Source organism: Chelonoidis abingdonii, chromosome 9, assembly GCF_003597395.2.
Source record: "Chelonoidis abingdonii isolate Lonesome George chromosome 9, CheloAbing_2.0, whole genome shotgun sequence".
Taxonomy (NCBI): Eukaryota; Metazoa; Chordata; order Testudines; family Testudinidae; genus Chelonoidis; species Chelonoidis abingdonii.
Genome location: NC_133777.1, coordinates 77,456,857 through 77,476,852, shown reverse-complemented (window position 1 = coordinate 77,476,852; position 19,996 = coordinate 77,456,857). Strand labels below are relative to the sequence as shown.

Genomic DNA, 19,996 nt, shown 5'->3' with positions numbered 1-19,996 from the left:
CTTCCTTTTCCCTCATGCTCAGGAGGGAAAATGTATAATAGACATTCGCTCTTTTCCCAACTGATCAGACTGTAGAGCCTTATATTAAATTTGGGATTGTCTCTACACTGTTCCACCCTGCCCCCTGCTGAATAGAAGTCCCATTGGCTGTGTGTTTCTTGGGTCTCAAAAATCTACCTTTAATCCTTCTAACAAATCAGTTATCTAAAAATGGTTGCTACAGGAAATTGGGAGTGCAGATTATGTAGTGGATATTGAAAGCATGCACAGTCCTGCCACTTTGAGAGAATAGTTAATTTTCCAACATTAAAAATGGAAATGCCTTTTACAGAATATCCTGCTCATATGATCCACATTTATTTAAAAAAAGGATAGAAAGTATAATCGCACTGAGATATTTCAGTCTTCTTCCCTTTCTCTCTTTCTTTGTTGTGTTTTCTTCTTTTTTCACATACAGCTTTTTTATGACACTGGTCACAGCATGCCAGGAGGGGAATGCATACATTTTCAGAGTAGGGAAAACCAGGGTAAAATAAAGCAAATATTATCCATTTCAGATTGGAATAATAGTGTGATGTAAAAGGCATGTTCTAAAGAAGCATGTAGTGATGTTATAAAGAAAGGATGCTACACTAGCAGAGTATATTGCCAGTGAAAATTAATGTTTGATCAAATAAGACTTGCTTTTGAAAGATATACACATACATATTTTCTGAATATTGCTGAATGCTCTCGGATTCCAATGGAATTTAAGGAGCGGTTGATGGCAATTAGCATCTCTCTGGCAGTGCTCAGCACCTTGTAGGATTGAGTTTTATAGTTGCCTTTTTTAAATGATATTTCATTTCTTATACAGGTTTTCATTTTTAACAAAATGATTAACCTACAGGCAGGTAGCTAGTGGACGCGTACATTCCACACAGAAGTAACATGCCAGTAATTTTACGTCATTGAGTATATGCTTCATAAATTTCATCAAAATAGATAAAAACTAGAATGCTGTTTTTGGCAAATGTTTTTTTCTTAAAGTAACATTTCAGGTCTGGAAAAGAAGCATAAGTAAGTGGAATATTATTCGGATTGCAGAGGTTATCTGCTGAGAGCTCCTAAAACATAAACATGCTGTAGAGTTAATAAAAGCATACAGTCAGTAAATATTAAAAATGTCCACATTTTCATTAGAGCAGCCTTTATTTCATAAGAAATTCAACAGAAAAATTGGATGTCTTTATCTAGTTTCCAGTAGTTGCATCTCTGCTACTTGCTCTTATGCCATGACAATACTAAATTCTGTAGCATCAAGCGAAATAGATTGTTGGTGGGATTTTCCAACACATTCAAGATTGTCAGACCCTGCTCTCACTGATAACATTACCATTGCTTTAATGGGAACAAAGCTAGGCCAATATTGACTACTTTTGAAATTCCCACCCAAAATAATTTTTAATGAATATTTATGTCAATCACTGATACCCTGTATGCAAAAGATAATAATGAATTTACATCATATTCTACAGGAAAAATTTTTGCTGTGACAAAATAATTTTCACTGTGTCTTCCTAGACAACTGATATTAAAAGTAGATATTTAAAGATAGCAAAGTGCGTTGAGAGCTACTGTACTGATGAAAAGTGCTATATCAGAGCTCGTTATTACTATTATTATTATTTATTATCAGATATGATAATTATCATGTATACTACAGGGCCTGTTTACTTGAAACAAGGCATGTTTTATAGGTCTTATTGGTAACCCAAGCCAAGCCTGAAGATTGTACTGTACTGGTGCTTATTCTGTATAAAACTGTGTAAAAATATTGTATTAGTTGACTAATAATTTATAATAACATACTTTATATAACCAAGGCTACCAGGAAGCCATAGGATGAGTGAGCCCAGAATGCTGTAAGGCAGGAGTTCTCAACCTTTTTCTTTCTGAGGCCCCCCCAACATGCTATAAAAACTCCACAGCCCACTTACGCCACAGCAACTGTTTTTCTGCATATAAAAGCCAGGATCAGCATAGGGTGGGTAGCAAGCAGGACAACTGCCCAGGCCCCATATCACAGAGGGCCCTGTGAAGCTAAGCTACTCAGGCTTCAACTTCAGCCCCATGTGGCGGGGCTTCAGCTTTCTGCCATGTACCCCAAAAAGTCTAATGCCATCCCTGCTTGGCGGACTTGGAAGCCTGCTCATGGCCTCCCAGGGGGCTCCGGATCCCTGGTTGAGAACCACTGCTATAAGGTATTGAAAAATCTTTGATAAATTTCTCTGTTTTTAACAAATGTGAATGTGGTTAAATTACAGGATCAAAAGAGGATGTAGACAGGAGAATGCAAGAAGCTCCAGAAGCCCGAATCTCTAGCATACTGATGCCTCTGTTGCTGCCCTTAATGCGGCCAGTACATCCCTCAGCTTGTGCCACTTCCAGCAGCTCTCATTGGCCTGGAGCAGTGAACTGCAGCCAGTGGGAGCCGCGATTAGCCAGACCTGCGGATGCAGCAGATAAACAAACCGGCCTGGCCCGCCAGGGGCTTTCCCTACACAAGCGGCGTCCCAAGTTTGGGGAACACTGATGTAGAACATGAATGGAATGTTATACTCCACTTTCAGACAAACAGAGAATTCAGCACCCAAATACTGAAGTAGTCACAATATGGGTTGGGTTTGAACATTGTCAGTTTAGGCTTGATATTGAGAAGTGCTGCACACCAAGAGGTCCATTTGAATTCAATGGAACCTAGAGGAGATCAGTACCTGTGCAATTCAGGTTCCCTGTAATTTAGGCTTCTTAAACAACAGAGTGTTCTTTTTCTGTTAGTATAACCAGGCCCTCTCGGAGCTCATGAGGTGTATAGCTCTGTCAAGAATTTGCTATGGAGACCATCACTGGAAAATGGCAGAAGCCCATGTTAATTTGGCTCAGGGATACCTCCAGTTTAAAGGTGAGTTTACAAAATTCAGAGCTCACTATTTTAGGACCAAATCCTCCAGTCCTTTTACAGTCAAAGCTCCCAATGACTTCAGCAAGGATTTCAAGATTTTGCCCTGAGCTTTTATGGACCTTTTTTTCAAAAGGATGGTTTATGCTTATCAAGTCAATGAAACAGAAGTAAATCCATTTTAATTTAAAAAGAAATAAAAGGACAAGCTAAAGAGCACACTGATTTTCTGGCTAAAACTGTTAGTATATCTTCTTTTCTCTCTGGAATCTTCTGTAACTAAAGAATTTTCCAAAGCATGTGTGCCAAAGAATTGTCATAGCAGAAGTACTGTGCTGAAAAGAGAAGTGTATGAAGATTCAGAATTTATCACACTAAGGTAAAATCATTTGGAAAGAATACTCAACAATAACAACTTTTCATCCTCCCAAAATGTGAGGATTCTAAGAAGAAAATAGGCTTATTAAAGGAGGTATAATGGAGAATTTTTTAGACCTCAAATCTGGGACATCTGTGAAAACTGTGATTGTTAAAGTAATCCTGCCTGTGGCATTTCCTTTTTGAAAATGTTTTTGAATATGCATGGTTCATACAAGTTCAGTTTACAGCTAAATCCAAGATAACTGTTTAGTTTACCGCTTATGGATTTCTAAGTAACTTTACAAATATGTGTGTGGTGATCTGTTGGTTTAGCTCTGCCTCTTGCTGGAAAACCTGAATATACTTTTTAGATTAAATTAATCCAAAGCGTTCCAACAGGAGAAGGAAACATCGTAATCCTCAGCATACATGGAAGTAGTTATATTTTCCTCATGAGAATCTAAAAGCTGAATCGCCCACAGAAGACTTCTTTTTTTCTCATTTATGTTCACAGGATTTTCACTACAAGCACAGCAACATGCAGAAAAAGTCAAAGAAATTCTTCTTGCCAGCTCACCTATCCCTTCTTCTGATTCTGAACAAAGAATGGACATTCTTAAGTGCTCAGTTGCCACTTTTCACACATTACGAAGATCATTAACTGCTCTTCACAAATATTCTTTCTCAGTTTTATTTGTTACTTGCAATTAGTTCTAGAAGTTTATTTCAGATAAATAGATTGGATCTATTGAAATGATATGAACACTGACAAATGTACAGTGTTAATTTCTAGAATTGTCTATTGAAACATCCAAATGGAACCGCATCACCCTTAGAAAAAGTATATATCCCCCCCCCATATTCATATTGTAATGCCAATAACAGTATTCCTTAGAGAGGTTAATAACTCTTGTGTACTTTTGCCAAGATGGACCTTAATCTTCAGGTAGTGGCCTGCATCTTTACCATCGTTGTTTAAATAACAGAAGTTACATCACTTCTGTTATTGTCACTTCAGTCCTATCATTATAAGTATCCGAGAAATGAAAACCTAGGTCCAAAATACAAACTGATTAGGTACATAGTAGACAGCAGATCCCACAGATTGAAATGCACAGTGAGAGCTCAAAACAAGATCAAAGTCTCTAGCCAGGAGATTGGAGGTGGTTAGGCCATTCATAACCTCTAAAGCAAAATGTGGGTGGAAGAAATAAGATGTTTCTGCCCCCTTCACCAGAGTAAAGAATTGTTAAGATTATGGAGCTCTGATGCTGTCTGGAAGCTTCGTAATTAAGAGATCCACTGACAGCATACCAAAGGTGCTGGATTTGTTGTCCTCACACACATTTTGTCATACCTTGCCTCTTCTCACTGTTCTGAGCAACAAAGTATGGAAGGGGACAAGAGTCTTACTCTCTGGTCTTTTCAGAGAACAAATTTTGTCTATTTCCTTTCTCTTTTTATAAGAACAAAGTAGCTAGGGAGAGCTAGGTATGACAGAACATTTATATCCACTCATGGTCATGAATAAAGGTGCATCCACAGTGACAAAAAGTCAACACCCAGAACTGCTATTTCTATTAATTATAAAACTGAAAGTTTTTTAGACATTAATTAAACCTCATAACACTCTGTTAGGTTGAGCAACCAATCTGACAGAGGGGTAAACAGTCACAAATTGGTTCAGTTTATTTTCAAAGGTCATACAAAGTTGCATGGCAGGAGTCATGAATCCTGCCTCTTCTCCAACTTCTGCACACTAGGAAAGGGACAACATCTCACTATGTATTTTAACACTGTTGCAGCCTCACTGACAGTTTTCTCCCATTCAGGAGGATATAGTAACCCAAAAGAAATTAGTTTTAGAAAGGCTTGTGTTTTGAATCAACTTTTAAGTTGTTTTGTGTTCATGTGGATGTCTGGATATTTTAAAAGAGATGCTTAAATGCATTGTATTTTCCAAAACAAACATTTGCAGTCCACTTGACATTCTTAATTTGCAGCGTCTCACATGACACAAATTAAATCACAAAAGTGCCCTATACTTTTTTCCCAATTTTACAGAGTATGCCAATTCTTTTAATAACCTACATCAGTGTTTTCCAAACTTGGGATGCCACTTGTGTAGGGAAAGCCCCGGCGGTCCAGGCCAGTTTGTTTATCTGCCACATCTGCAGTTCTGGCCGATCGCGGCTCCTACTGGCCGCGGTTCTCAGCTCCAGGGTAATGGGAGCTGCTGGAAGCAGCGCGCGCCGAGGGACATACTGGCCACCACTTTCAGCAGCTCCCATTGGCCTGGAGCAGCGAACCGCGGATAGTGGGAGCGGTAAACGAACCAGCCCAGTCCACCAGGGGCTTTCCCCACACAAGCGGCATCCCAAGTTTGGGAAACACTGACCTACATGAAGTGAGTGAAGTTATCCTTAGCGCTACTCAGATTGAAAGGTTCAGAGAGAAATTTAATAAAAACTCAGGAACTTTTAGAGGAACTGCTACAAAATGATCACATGCCACAGGACAAATGGGTGGAAATCTAAGCAGTAGTTGAGTTGTCTTTTGCACAGTACGTTTGGATTCTATTATTAAAGACTTTTTTTAAAAATCCAGTGTAACACTAACAAATGTATATAATTAATAAATAAAATATAAATAACATATGTATACAATAGAGGGTTTGAAAGTGGTTTTATAAATCTGCCGTTTCATACATTCACTAAGGGGGAGGTCCTACTAGTAGTTTTATAGTTTACTCTTCACTTTGAAGGCAAAGATGAATGTATATGACTCCCTTCAGAGACCATCTGTACTGCCTCTTAATTAGCACAAGGATCGCTATGGAATTATGTGAGCTGTTCCACCCATTTCTTGCCAAAGAGGACCAACCTGGGATTTGAAGTTCTCCCACATCCTACAGCTGTATCGCTGGCTCACCACTACCTACCCCTTTTTAAATGGTGTTATGGTGTCCCATTCAGCCTGGATGGGCTTTCATGATCTTCCCTAAGCAATCGATCATAGGTTTATGATGAAGTTACTTGTTCACTGGAAGCCCTGCCAAAGCAGTGACTCAGCAGTGTGAATTCATTGGCTGGAGGGCCCTGCAGCCTCCATGATCTTTCACCCTGAATCCTATTCCAACTGCTGTTTTGTTTACAGTAGCGACACTGCTGAAAGATGAGATTAGGAATTTTTTTCTTGCTTGATACTATCATGGTCTCTTCAGTTTATGTCACCAGACTCTCTGAGCAGTGCTCATATATCTGTGCTTGACAGCTGATCTTTCAAGGCTTGAGCCTGCATACCACCAAAGTGACATGTTGCTTTTATAATCACAAGGTTAAAAGTGATGAGCAGAACAGGGAGTGCTGGGAACCTGATCCTGCATTAAGGAAAATGCTGCTGTGTAGCTGCTAAGTTACTCCTATCCAATAGCAAGAGGCTGGCTACAAGGGGAGTTTATTGCTAAGAAATCATCATCTCGCTACCTACACCCTGCCTCTTGAGAGGGGGTTGGAGACTTACTTCTGCTTGGAGCAGGGCATTACACCTCCTAGTGTGTAACCTTATTTGTGGCCACACATACCAATTACACTTGCACTGAAGTGCAGCAACTTTGCAGGAGAAGACCTATATGTTCTCCAGTCAGCACTGGCCTGGAAAGTAGAGCTCCACCAACTAGTCTATTTTTTGACTTGGGGCTAAATTCTGTCCCTGGAATTAATTGGCATAATTCCATTGACTAGAATTGCATGTTCTTATATCAGAGCTAAATATGGCCCCAGTCAAATGCCTGACTGATGATGTATGGTACTGTGTTTCCAGGCTAATTGCACAAGCTTGGAAAGATGCAGGTAGTGGCTTCTGTAATCCAATAGTAAAGCCTTCTGTAGTCATCATATGCTGTCTTGTTTAGATAGGGCCAGATATAAACATGAAGTAGTGATAATGGTTTTAAGGTTTTGTTGTTATTGTAACAAGATTTTTAGCTCTCAGTTTTGCAGATTCCTGGGATTCAGATAGTTCATCTTAACTTCTGGGTTTAGAGCTGAACCTGCACAATTTGAATCTCTTGAGGCTCCGCTATCACTAGTTTTGACGGATAAGCCTTTTCCATCCAATATTGTGGATACTGCTCATGTTGAAACATATTCACTAATTGCACTTTGTAAATTTGACTTTGAAATTCAAAAACGTTCACTCCACAGTCAAAGACCTGGCTTGTCAGTAGTGGAGTCAAGAACATTAGTTTCAGTGACATGTCACAGAAAAATGAATTGGTTTCTCTTTTAGTGGCAATTAAAAATAATATATTCTGAGCTAATTCATCTGTTAAACCTTGTGCTCACACCAAAAAGTAGGTTTTCTTGGGCACAGTTCTCTTTTGAGAAGTACATAAGGATGGTCTCACCAGGACTGGGTGGAGCCTCTTCCCGGGTGGGTAAGCACTTGATGGTGGTCTGTAAAGGACTATTGGGTAAATAGTTCTCTTTTCCAATTGCTAAATCTGATTATATGAATCTAAAAATACATTAAATACTTTCATAATATTTTCCAAATGAGCAATTGCTGTAGTTGCCACAGGGGTGTTATATGATTGCAAATGGGAGGAGGAGGTGATCCTTTGGATCACTAACAGAAAGTGAGACGTACATGAGATAATCTTTCAGTTAAATAATATTGCCAACCACAAACATTGCAAAATCATGGGTCAGGCTCCTAAAATCATGAGCTTTTTAAAATAATGGGTGAAATCCTGGTCTCACTGCCGTTAATGATAAAGCTCCCTTTGATTTCTGTGGAGCCAGGATTTCATCCAGTAAATCTGGGGCTCTTCATTTGCCTTCTAGTTTTTGAGCCTATAGGATTCATGATTTCAACCTTTTCCTCCACAACCATTACAATTTTCTTGTAATAAAAACTGATATCTCAAGTAATCACCTGATTCCACAAGCTGGACCTTTAAAAAGATCCTCAGAATATCACAAGAATCAAAATAAAAGCACAAGTGTTGGCAACACTGATGAAGATGTCGTGTACACTATGAAAAAATTTGCTGACCTCTGCCATAGATTCTGGGGACCCAATGCAGGAAAACATATCTATTTAGCAAAAAGAACTGGAGTACTTTTTAGTACATCTCAGAGACTAACAAATTTATCTGAGCGTAAGCTTTCGTGGGCTACAGCCCACTTAATCGGATGCATAGAATGGAACATATAGTGAGGAAATATATATATACACACATTCAGAGAACATGAAAAGGTGGGAGTTGTCCTACCAACTCTAAGAGGCTGATTAATTAAGAGAAAAAACTTTTGTAGTGATAATCAAGATAGCCCGTTACAGACAGTTTGACAAGAGGTGTGAGAATACTTAACATGGGGAAATAGATTCAATGTGTGTAATAGCTCAGCCATTCCCAGTCTCTATTCAAGTCTAAGTTAATATTGTCTAATTTGCATATTAATTCAAGTTCAGCAGTTTCTCGTTGGAGTCTGTTTTTGAAGCTTTTCTGTTGCAAAATTGCCACCTTTAGGTCTGTTACTGAGTGGCCAGAGAGATTGAAGTGTTCTGCTACTGGTTTTTTAATGTTATGATTCCTGATGTCAGATTTGTGTCCATTTATTCTTTTGCGTAGAGACTGTCCGGTTTGACCAATGTAGGTGGCAGAGGGGCATTACTGGCACATGATGTCATATATCACATTGGTAGTTGTGCAGGTGAACGAGCCTCTGATGGCGTGGCTGATGTGATTAGGTCCTAGGATGATGTCATTTGAATCGATATGTGGACAGAGTTGGCATCAGGCTTTGTTGCAAGGATAGGTTCCTGGGTTAGTGTTTTTGTTCAGTGGTGTATGGTTGCTGGTGAGTATTTACTTAAGGTTGAGGGGCTGTCTGTAAGCGAGGACAGGTCTGTCTCCCAAGATCTGTGAGAGTGAGGGATCATTTTCAGGATAGATTGTAGATCTTTGATGATGTGCTGGAGAGATTTTAGTTGGGGGCTGAAGGTGATGGCTAGTGGCATTCTGTTATTTTCTTTGTTGGCCCTGTCTTGTAGTAGGTGACTTCTGGGTAGTCTTCTGGCTCTGTAGCTTTACTTTCTGTTTTCCACATTATATTTTGTACTTTCAATCTTTCCAAATTTGTGTTAAAAGAAATGGAAAAGAGCTAGTTCATCCTCTGGCCTGGGCTTTGATTGTTCCTACAACATCCAGTATTTGCTAGTGCTTCCTCCAGTCTCAGTTTAAATTACTCCACTGGAAGACATACTGCTCCACAGTCTGCTCAGTATCAAAATTAAGACATTTTTGCCACATATGCCATCCAGATTTAGCTTTGCTTAAAATTTCATCTTTATTGTTTCTACTTATTCCTATCCTTTGCAACATCCTAAATAAGGCCTTTCCTTTTTTGATGTTCACACCTTTCACAGAATCATAGAAATGTAGGTCTGGAAGGGACCTCAAGAGGTCATTTACTCCAGCCCACTCTGCTGAGGCAGGCAGGCAACGACACTTACACAGAGGTCACTTACACTGAGGACAATACCAAAATGTTAAGATCTTTATTAAAATGAATGAAAGAATAAGCAAAGATATAAAACACAGAGTTACAAAGACGTAATACAATTCTGTGGCCCCTGGTGGTAACATCTCTGTTCTAAAAGACTACTTACACTAGCATACTCCATCTTTCCCTGAAGATCTGGTAGTTGGAGACACAGGACCAGCCTCATCTCTGGCAGGCCCGATGAATTTGATGGTCCAGGCACCCCAAATTGCTAGGGATCAGGTTCGAGTGCTGAGTAGTTGAACTATATTGCAAAGCTGAGCTGATAGCTTGATAGACGATAGGAAAGAGCTACCTCCCTGCATAGTTGTTTGCCCTCGTATAGGGTTCTGGCACTGCTTTAATCAGAGCACAACCTACCATGCCAAGATCTTACTTCTTCACCCAGATAGATCTTTGGGTACACTTACCCTATAGGCTAACATATATTCATACATATTAATATTGATTATCTCATCCCCAAAACCATTGGCCAGTACGTCCCTCGACCTGCACCGCTTCCAGCAGCTCCCATTGGCGTGGAGCAGCGAACTGCGGCCAGTGGGAGCCGCAATCGGCCGGACCTGCGTACACGGCAGGTAAACCGGCCCGGCCCACCAGGGGCTTTCCCTACACAAGCAGCGTCCCAAGTTTGGGAAACACTGCTCTAGGTAATCAAACAGGATACTGGCCTGTAGTTTCCTTGCATTACAGCCAAATATTCTGAGTAACATATACTGAAATTCAGCATAAACAAAACCCAAGAAAATAACAATATAATCAATCAAAACAATGAAGAAAACACATAATGCAACATAGCAAGCTAGCAAAACGGTGTGATGGGCTAGAAGAGGAGAACTTCCCTGAAGTATTTGTGTTTTTGCCAGTGCAGAAAAGGATTCATGTAACTGAAGAGAATAGGTCATCTTATGTGTTGTTTCCCAACGTCCAGCTTATCTCATTAGTAAATCATGTTAGTGCAGCAGATCCTGCTTAGCTGAGCATAACAAAGTTACAGCTAATGGTTTCAGTACTGTTTACACTGAATCCTAAGCCTTTGCTAAATCAGCTGTTGCCTCCCAAACAGTACCCAGAATTGCAAGGCAGATGGAGCCCTTGCATGCCTAGTGGCCGTGTTCCAGTGGTTAATGATAATGTGACATCTGCCTTTATGCTTAAATTGTTCTTTTATTTAATTACCTCAAATATATTAAACTTTAATTGACTCCTTTCACTTTGATTTGTTTCAATTCCATGTTTTAATGAGAGATCTGAAATGCTCTAGTTTGAATTAAAATGATATGTTTTGCCCTTTTCTTTTGGTAAAACAGGTTGCTCAAAAGAGTAGCTTTTAAAACAGAGTGTCCACCTCAGATTTGTGCTGAGCTGATGATTTGAGGGAAACTTCCTGAAAGTGAGATCAATTAGGCCATGGAATAGACTGGGGAAATGGTAGAAGCTACTGGTAGTCCAAAGGGAACAATTCTAGCAGATGACTTACTAATAGTAGATTTTTAACCTGAACTGCAGTTCCCAGTGATATTACTAATATTAAGTGTGCAAGGACTGATGCCTGATTGACATCACTGGAGACCAAATTCCACTGTTAATTCACAGAGCAAGTACAGGAAAGGCAGAACAAGCTTCCTCTCCCATGACCCCTTCCCCACTGCTCCAGCCAGAGTATCGAAAAAAGGGTGAGAGAATAGCTCAGTCTCCATGGCTTATCCAGTTGTGAGCCTCTCTTTAGAGAGGGCAACGAATGTAAACAACTGAGAATTGGATTTTTACTGTGTGGACACTGGTTGGCTAGGAACTCAATTAAAGCTACCAAACTCATTTCACATAAACCAGCATCATTCCTTATCGATTCCCATTGCTGCTGTTTGCTACCTGTCATGTGCATTTATTAAAAAACTTTTTTTTTGCTTTCTTTTTAGATTTTAGGTTATAAAACTCCTTAAACGTGACAGGTTTCCCTGCATTAAGATAATTTGTGCTCAGCTCAGAATTTTATCTACAGCTTTTCCCCCTTACTTTTAACTCAAGAAATAGTACAAGTTAAGCAGCAGATTTATACCACATGTAGATGTTTGTTAGTTTCAAGCTGCAAGTGGCATGACACATTCTTTGGTCTATTTTTACATGACCTCAGTGATATTTTTACTGCTCTCCTCGAGGTTGTACAATGGTTGTCTCCAGTTCTATTCTTCATTCTGCCTGGGCCAAGATCCACCACCCTTTTCTTTTCACTGCAGTTGCTTTTGAGTTTTATCTACAGAAGAGGGTCAATACTTGTCCAGCTAGTAGTTTAGAGGACTATCTGAGCACTTTTGACTGTGCACTGGATCCAGTCAAAACAAAACTTCTTATTTATATGACAGCAGAGGTCTAAAAATGTCACTTGCATTCACTTCAGGCTGTTTCTGGTCATCCAACTTATTTAATGCTTTTATTCACTGCTATGCATTCCTGTTCCATTTCTGCAATATTTGGAAATCACACTTTCTCTTGACTTTTCATTTTCTTGCATCTTAGCCCTTCAACCTTCTTCTGAAGGAGATAAATTAATCCCAGGCACTTTTGTGTATATTTTGCATGAGACATTAAAACTGAAGCCCTGTCTTCTCTATATGAACATTAAAGATCCCATGCACTTTTTGTAAGTTTGCCCAGCACCCTTGGCTAAAACGTTCAGCCTTTCGTCTGGCTGCCATAGTTCATCCCAGAGTTGACTATAATACTTTGGAGAGTGAAGTGTGAGTGTAAATTTTTCAATTTTTTTTTTAAATAACACATAGCTGAATCTGCATATTTTCATCTTCCTAGTTACAAATATGTATTTTCAGAGAAAATTATTCCAACTCAATTGCCTAAGATCTTGGTTATAAAAGACTGAACTTTTTTTCATTCTGCCGTTTGTATCAGGGCAGTGTTAATGTCAGGGCCTGATTACGTTATGACAGAAGTGAGACAGGTGGTGAGCTGTTTTTCATATCTTGTGCATATAAATAGTGAAGGAAACAAGTGTGGTGTGTGCACAGCTCTTTGAGTTATGTAGGCATCTAGTAGGCATCTGCTTATAGTGAATTTAGGTTATAGTGGACTTGTGTCCCCGAGCTCACTGAGATATCTGTGTGTAAAAGGCTTGCAAAATTCAGCCCTTTATGGTGAAGTCATCTAGTGGTTATAACTGCATTCCAGCATTTATTCCAAGTGATTGCTTTATCTATCTGCTTCATTTTTGAATAACACAGCAGGTACAGCCTAAAACGCTACTCCATCTTTTTTAATGGACTCTCCGTAGGAAGCTTCTGTTGCTGTTAAAACACAGATTTTCTAGCAGCAGTAAAGGAGTTAAAGAGCAAAAAAATGAATAGAACTTTGAGTTGAGATACATTAAGTAATTTAAGTGAATTCCTGAGCAGTGGGTCTGTAGAAAGTTAAGCAGCAAAAGTTTGAGCAAAAATTGATGAAAGGAGAAGTGATAATGAAACTGAACTGAGCAGTTTCTAAGGAGGTTCTCAAGATGCTGATATCTTGCACAAATGTCTGCTAAGAATATCTCATTTGTTTAAGTTCCTGACTCCTTCCTCTTTTTGTCACTGTGACAGTGCAAAGTCCATGTCTAGTAGGGCAACTGGGAATTCTCTGGTTGTAGGGAAATCCTGGATGACATAGAGCTAGAATAGCCAGCTCGACACTACCCACTCCCTTCCCCACTGGAGTTGCGGGGCATTCCTGGGTGCACTGGGAACATGACTGGAGAGAGAAGGAGACTCTGCCGGAGTGTGATGAACTCTGGGAATCCCTTGGGCAGCCAAGCTATCTCTAGGGTCCATTCCAGCCAGCATAATTTAGAGCGGGGATTGGCAACCTTTGGCCGGCGGCCCACCAGGGTAAGCCCCCTGGGGGGCCGGACTGGTTTGTTTACCTGCCACGTCCTCAGGTTTGGCCAATCACGGCTCCCACTGGCCGTGGTTCACCGCTCCAGGCCAATGGAGGTGGTGGGAAGTGGCGGCAAGCACATCCCTCAGCCCACACCACTTCCTGCTGCCCCCATTGGTCTGGAGCGGTGAACCGTGGCCAGAGGGAGCTGCGATCAGCCAAACTTGTGGACATGGCAGGTAAACAAACCGGCCTGGCTCCCCAGGTGCTTACCCTGGCGAGCTGCATGCCAAAGGTTGCTGACCCCTGGACTAGGCTTTTACATCTTCTCCAATTTCCATGGACTTGATTTGGCAGATTAAATAAACTAGTGTTTCCTCAATGAATTTCTGAGGATCAATCTGGACAACACAAGAAAAAATCTAATTCAAAATATGTTTTTCTTTCCTATTTATTTTGTCATAATAGGAATATACTTTTTTAATTCATTCAAGCCTACATTCTTGTCCCATTTAAGTCAATGGCAACATTCCCATTGACTTCAGTGGGATCATAATTTGAATCTAAATAAGTGTTACATTTTTTATGTATGATCACACATTTAATATTTGATGCCTGAAATGTATTTCTTTACCCTGTACATTTGTTACCATTACCAAAGTGTCCCATTTGGCCATCAACTCTAGAAGATTACTAGCTAGTGCAGTGATAATGACATTTATAATGTAAGGGCCAGATCCTGCAAACCCTTAATTATGCAAGTAATCCTGATTAGTCCACCCTGAAATCAATAGGACCACTCAGTAATTAAGAACTACTCTCATGAGTAAGTGTTGAGAGGTCATATTTTAGGGCCAGTTCCTCAGTTTAGCACCCAATCTGAGAATCTGGCTTGGATAGGTTGGTGGAGGGCAGGAAGGAATCCTTCCCCTATCTCATGCTGCAGAGCTGCACTGCAGAGCCTATTTCAACCCAATGACTGTGGTCTTAAAATACGCATGCACACATGCATGCACTCCTTTACCTCTAACTCCAAGAGCAACAAAAGATCCACACATGATCAGTTCATCTGGCTCCAGATCTGCCTGCAGGAAGCCTTCTGTGGCATCAAAGAAGGACCTGGATTTGCTTTCTAGCATTTCAAGTTTTGGGTACCTTATTATTTGGAGCCACAAACACAAGAGAAACAGAGAATACTGTCTTTAAAAGGCCCTCTTTTTGTTACATACATGTGGAATGGAACCTCCCCTGCAGTGGAATTCTTCACTGGGGGCTCTGGGTGCTACTGCCATACAAATAATAATAAAATGATCTATATTTAAGACCCATTTTCATTTGTTCAGCATATACAAGTTTCCCCTCTTCTTCATAGCTTTCAGGCAGGACACTGAACTACCAACATTATCTCATCATGGCATTTGGCTTTTTCTATTCTTCTTCTATGACTTTAACAATCTACCCAGCAAACACAGGGTCTATTCATTCAGTATTTTACTCCCCTGGCAGGACCCAGTTGCTTTATGGAAACTTCTAAAGAAGAGTTGAAAATGCATACTTTTTTCCTTTGCTTAAGCAGCCTGAAAGTTGGCAAGTTCTGGAGGCTAAAATAATCTAGGGGGAAAAAAATCAAAGGGAGTTAGATATCCACTGGCTCACTCTAGATTTATGAATTATTTTACAGTTCTTTTTCACTCGCTTGACACTTTGCTCAATCAGCTAAATAGCCATCTGCTAGGAATTCTGTTTGTTTCAAATCTATAGCCATAGATCTTTGTGGAGAAGTCATTTCATAGGGGAAAATACTTTTATATTTAGTGAATATATTATACTAGGTAAACATTTTCCAGAAGATTTAAATAAGTTAGAATAGTGAGAAATATTTTCTTTTCATAAAGAGTTAATTCAGACCTCAGACAGAGGTTCCTGGCTTTTCTTGCACATTTGTGCAAGGAGGGGATGGGCTTTCTGTGCCTGACTCATCCACCTGTGCAGGTGGCAGCCAGAATCCCGATGCTTGTACTCCCACTAGCAGGGTTGGATATCACAAGATAAGTGTAGACATGTCTATGGCCCCTGCCCACCTTCAGCACTGGTTGGCATTCTATAGCTGACACTGGAGAGAAGCACACACTGCAACCATTTAAAGGGGATGGCAATATCTCTCTGCATTTCTCTGTTGCCCCTGGATGTACTATGTCATGTGCTTCAGCCACTGCTGCTGGTATTTTCCCTCTATACACCCTTTTAATATGGCATGAGCTGGTAAAGCCACATTCTGGCCCTAAGTTATTAACTGGTATTAGTTTCAATTGTGTTGTCTTTCAGTTTTCTAAACATGTTAAGAGTATGATTTGTGTAAGACTCTCTCCTTTTATACTGCAGCGTACAATGTGGGTAGAGGAAAGGGATGCTAAGATGCAAATCAGAGACCTCCATTTTTCAAGATTAAACATTTGTTGATTTTTAGGCAACACATTGCTTAGCGTTGCATTGAAGAGGAAGTTTAAGATTAAAAGTTAGGGGCAAAAATTCTCCTCTCTGTTGTGGATAACTAGTGCCTGTTCATCACTCATTCCACACATATGGAACTGTTCTTCCTGTCAATGGAATTGTATCCTAAGACTTTAGGTACTTGAATACCCCAAAAAATCTTTGTCACTTGCAATCGACAAGAAAATACACAGTCACTTGTTGTTTTCTGGTATCCAAATTACTCTTCCTTGCTGTGGGTTTTTGGCACAAAAAGTTGGCAATGAGATTAAATTTCTTAAGACACAGGTAACTTCTGTGTTACATAAAATGCATCCTATTTAGCATCTTCCTGGCACATGAGTCTTTTAACAACTATATAATTTAAAAGAAAACCTGCTTTTACTTTTCAGATTATACCAGTGTCAGAAAAGATCAGAAGATGCTATTCTCTGCTATCAAAAAGCTCTGAGCTATATTGAGAGGAGTAAGGGTGAAATCAATCTGGAGTGTATTCCTGTACACAAGAAAATGGCAGGAGTAGCACAGGTTCTTGGGGATCATGCAACAGCAATCCAGCATCTTGTAAAGGTAAAGAAAGTTTCAGGTAAATCTTTTTGCTAAATGTCATGATTAATAGATAACCAAATCATCACCATAGTGAGGCTCATGCACAATTTGTAAACACGTGTCTTTGCTGCATTTTTCAAAATGTCCAGACATTACTTCCTGTTAAAGGATTAAATGGTACAGTCTTTTTATGGAAGCATAAGAATGGCCATACTCTCTTCATCTCTTTCTTCTGTGTTAACAGCCCGTTTAGACCCCAATATTTTATATGCATAGTTGGGATTACATTTTCTAATGTGCATTTCTTTGCATTTATCAACATTGAATTTCATCTGCCATTTTTGTTGCCCAGTCACCCAGTTTTGAGAGATCCTTTTGCAGCTCTTCGCAATCTGCCTGGGACTTCATTATCTTGAGAAGTTTTGTATCATCTGCAAATTTTGCCACCTCACCATTTACCTCTTTTTCCAGATCATTTATGAATATGTTGAATAGGTCGGGGCCCAAGACAGACCCCTGGGGGACACCACTATTTACCTCTCTCCGTTCTGAAAACTATTTATTCCTATCTTTTGTTTCCTCTCTCTTAACAAGTTACCAATCCATGAGAAGACCTTCCCTCTTATCCTATGACAGCTTATTTTGCTTAAGAGCCTTTGGTGAGGGACCTTGTCAAAGGTTTTCTGAAAATCCAAGTACACTGTAGCCACTGGATCCCTTTTGTCCACATGCTTGTTGGCCCCTTCAAAGGATTCTAGTAGATTGCTGAGGCATGATTTCCCTTTACAAAAACCATGTTGACTCTTCCCCAACAAATTATGTTCATCTATGTGTCTGACAATTTTTTTCTTTACTATTGTTTCAACCAGTTTGCCCAGTAGAGAAGTCAGGCTTACTGGCCTGTAATTGCCGGGATCACCTTTGGAGCCCTTTGTAAAAAATTAGCGTCACTTTAGCTATCCTCCAGTCATTTGGTACAGAAGATGATTTAAATGATAGGTTACAGACTACAGTTAGTAGTTCTGCAATTTCACAGTTGAGTTCCTTCAGAACTCTTGGGTGAATACCTTCTGGTTCTGGTGACTCAAATGATACCTCAATCTGGGACAGTTCCTCAGATTTGTCACCTAAAAAAAATGGCTTTGGTTTGGGAATCTCCCTCATCCTCAGCCATGAAGATAGATGCAAAGAATTCATTTCGTTTCTCCGCAATGGCTTTATCGTCCTTGAGTGCTCCTTTAGCTTCTCGATCATCCAGTAGCTCCACTGGTTATTTAGCAGGCTTCCTGCTTCTGATATACTTAAAAAATTGCTATTACTTTTTGAGTCTTTGGCTAGCTGTTCTTCAAATTCTTTTTTGGCCTTCCTAATTATATTTTTAAATTTCATTTGCCAGAGTTTATGTTGCTTTCTATTTTCCTCGCTAGGATTTAAACTTCCACTTTTTAAAGGATTCCTTTTTGCCTCTCACTGCTTCTTTTATTTTGTTGTTTTTTGGTTCTCTTACTATGTTTTTTAATTTGGGGTATACATTTAAGTTGAGCCCCTGTTATGGTGTCTTTAAAAAGTTTCCATGTAGCTTGCAGGGATTTCACTTTTAGCACTGTACCCTTTAATTTCTGTTTAACTAACCTCTTCATTTTTGTGTTGTTCCTCTTTCTGAAATTAAATGCTGTGTCCTGCAGCAGCCTATGATTTAATTAGTCTGTGGACAGAGATTCTTAGCTCCTAGAAATATCGACCCCACACCTTTAAGGACACATTTTACTTCAAAATTTTTGTACATTTAATTTTCTTCAAATTTGGGACAACAGCTTGCATCTGGGCGGAGAGATTATATGGCCAGTTTCTGACCAGAACCTTTAACTTTCTGTTTTATACTTCTGAAAGCAGGGGTTTATAATGAGAACACTAACTGACTCTTAATCATTACAGATCATTCTGTAATTAATAAAGTGATGAGTGACAATTGTTTAAGTCTTCCTTAAATAATGAAGCATTAAGTGCTTTGGTATCCAAGTTGCAAGTCTATCTGAAAGTTTTAATTCTTGTTTGAAAGTCAGAATAAAAATGAAACTGAAAATCTCCATTAATGAGGTTGAATAGAAAACAGATAGTAACCATTCTGCCTAAACTCAGGAATGTACTGGATCACCATCATACTAGAAAAATTCCTGGTGCTTTGCTCATGATACTTGGCAAACATCCCCGGTGCTCCCTATGCTGTAGCAAATTGCATTTTTCAGATCATTTCACAGCTGACTTTATTTCTGCTGCTGTCTGCATTCCTCCTCTCCCACTGCACCATTTACTCAGATTGTCTTGGGATGGACTACATCACTTACATGCAAGAAGAAGGGAAGAAATGAAAGCAATTGTGTTTGTCTATCCTAGGAGTTAAAGATATATTGTTAGAATTTGTTAGCTGGCATGTTCTAAAAGTCTAGTGTAGACAAGGCCATGGAGACTTTAATACTTGATAAATTGTTCAAATTAAAGCGTAGATTCTTCCCTGTGGGTCACTTTGACTAGCTAATGTGTTAAAATACAACTAGCCCTGTCTATGCTTAGGTTTTAGTTAGGCTGTGTTTGCTAATCTTTTTTTTAACACCACATACTAACACCTTTGTCAATATTCTAGCGAAGGCCTAAGGGGAAAGCCTGTGTATCTGAGAGACTAAATTCTCTTCACAGGCCTGAACATTTTCCAAAGTGGCTATGGCTGAAGCTCACCTGCGTACGCTTCCGTGCAGTCTGAGGGCGTGATCCAAGTCCCTTTCAAGTCAACAAGTTGGATGTCAATGGGAATTGGATTGAGTGCTAAGAGGTTACCAGCAAGGACAATATATCCACTAACCATGAAGCAGTGTGTCCCAAACTTGGGACGCCACTTGTGTAGGGAAAGCCCCTGGTGGGCCAGGCCAGTTTGTTTACCTGCCATGTCTGCAGGTCCGGCAGATCGCGGCTCCCACTGGCCGTGGTTCACTGCTCCAGGCCAATGGGAGCTCCTGGAAGCGGTGCGGGCCGAGGCCGAGTCTTTTAAAATCTTTTCTAATGGCCCAGTCCTACTCAACCTCATTCACAAGGTATGTCTCATTGACATCAGTGAGATTATTCATGTGAAAAAGGGTGTGCAAGATTGGACCCTAAAGGTGGAATGCCCAAGGAAAATTGCACTGTAGTTGTAATTTCCCCCAACTGGAACTTTCTTTGTGTT

General features: G+C 39.9%; 1 protein-coding gene across 1 annotated transcript in view; it reads left to right on the top strand.

Moving 5' to 3' along the window:
* The window catches only part of TTC23 (tetratricopeptide repeat domain 23), a 68,643-nt gene that overhangs the window by 3,348 nt on the left and 45,299 nt on the right, over positions 1-19,996 (top strand). The window contains 5 exon segments of the mRNA XM_075069095.1: positions 2,307-2,401; positions 2,821-2,944; positions 3,816-4,004; positions 5,714-5,864; positions 16,623-16,800. Coding sequence (XP_074925196.1) covers positions 2,307-2,401; positions 2,821-2,944; positions 3,816-4,004; positions 5,714-5,864; positions 16,623-16,800 — 737 coding nt within the window.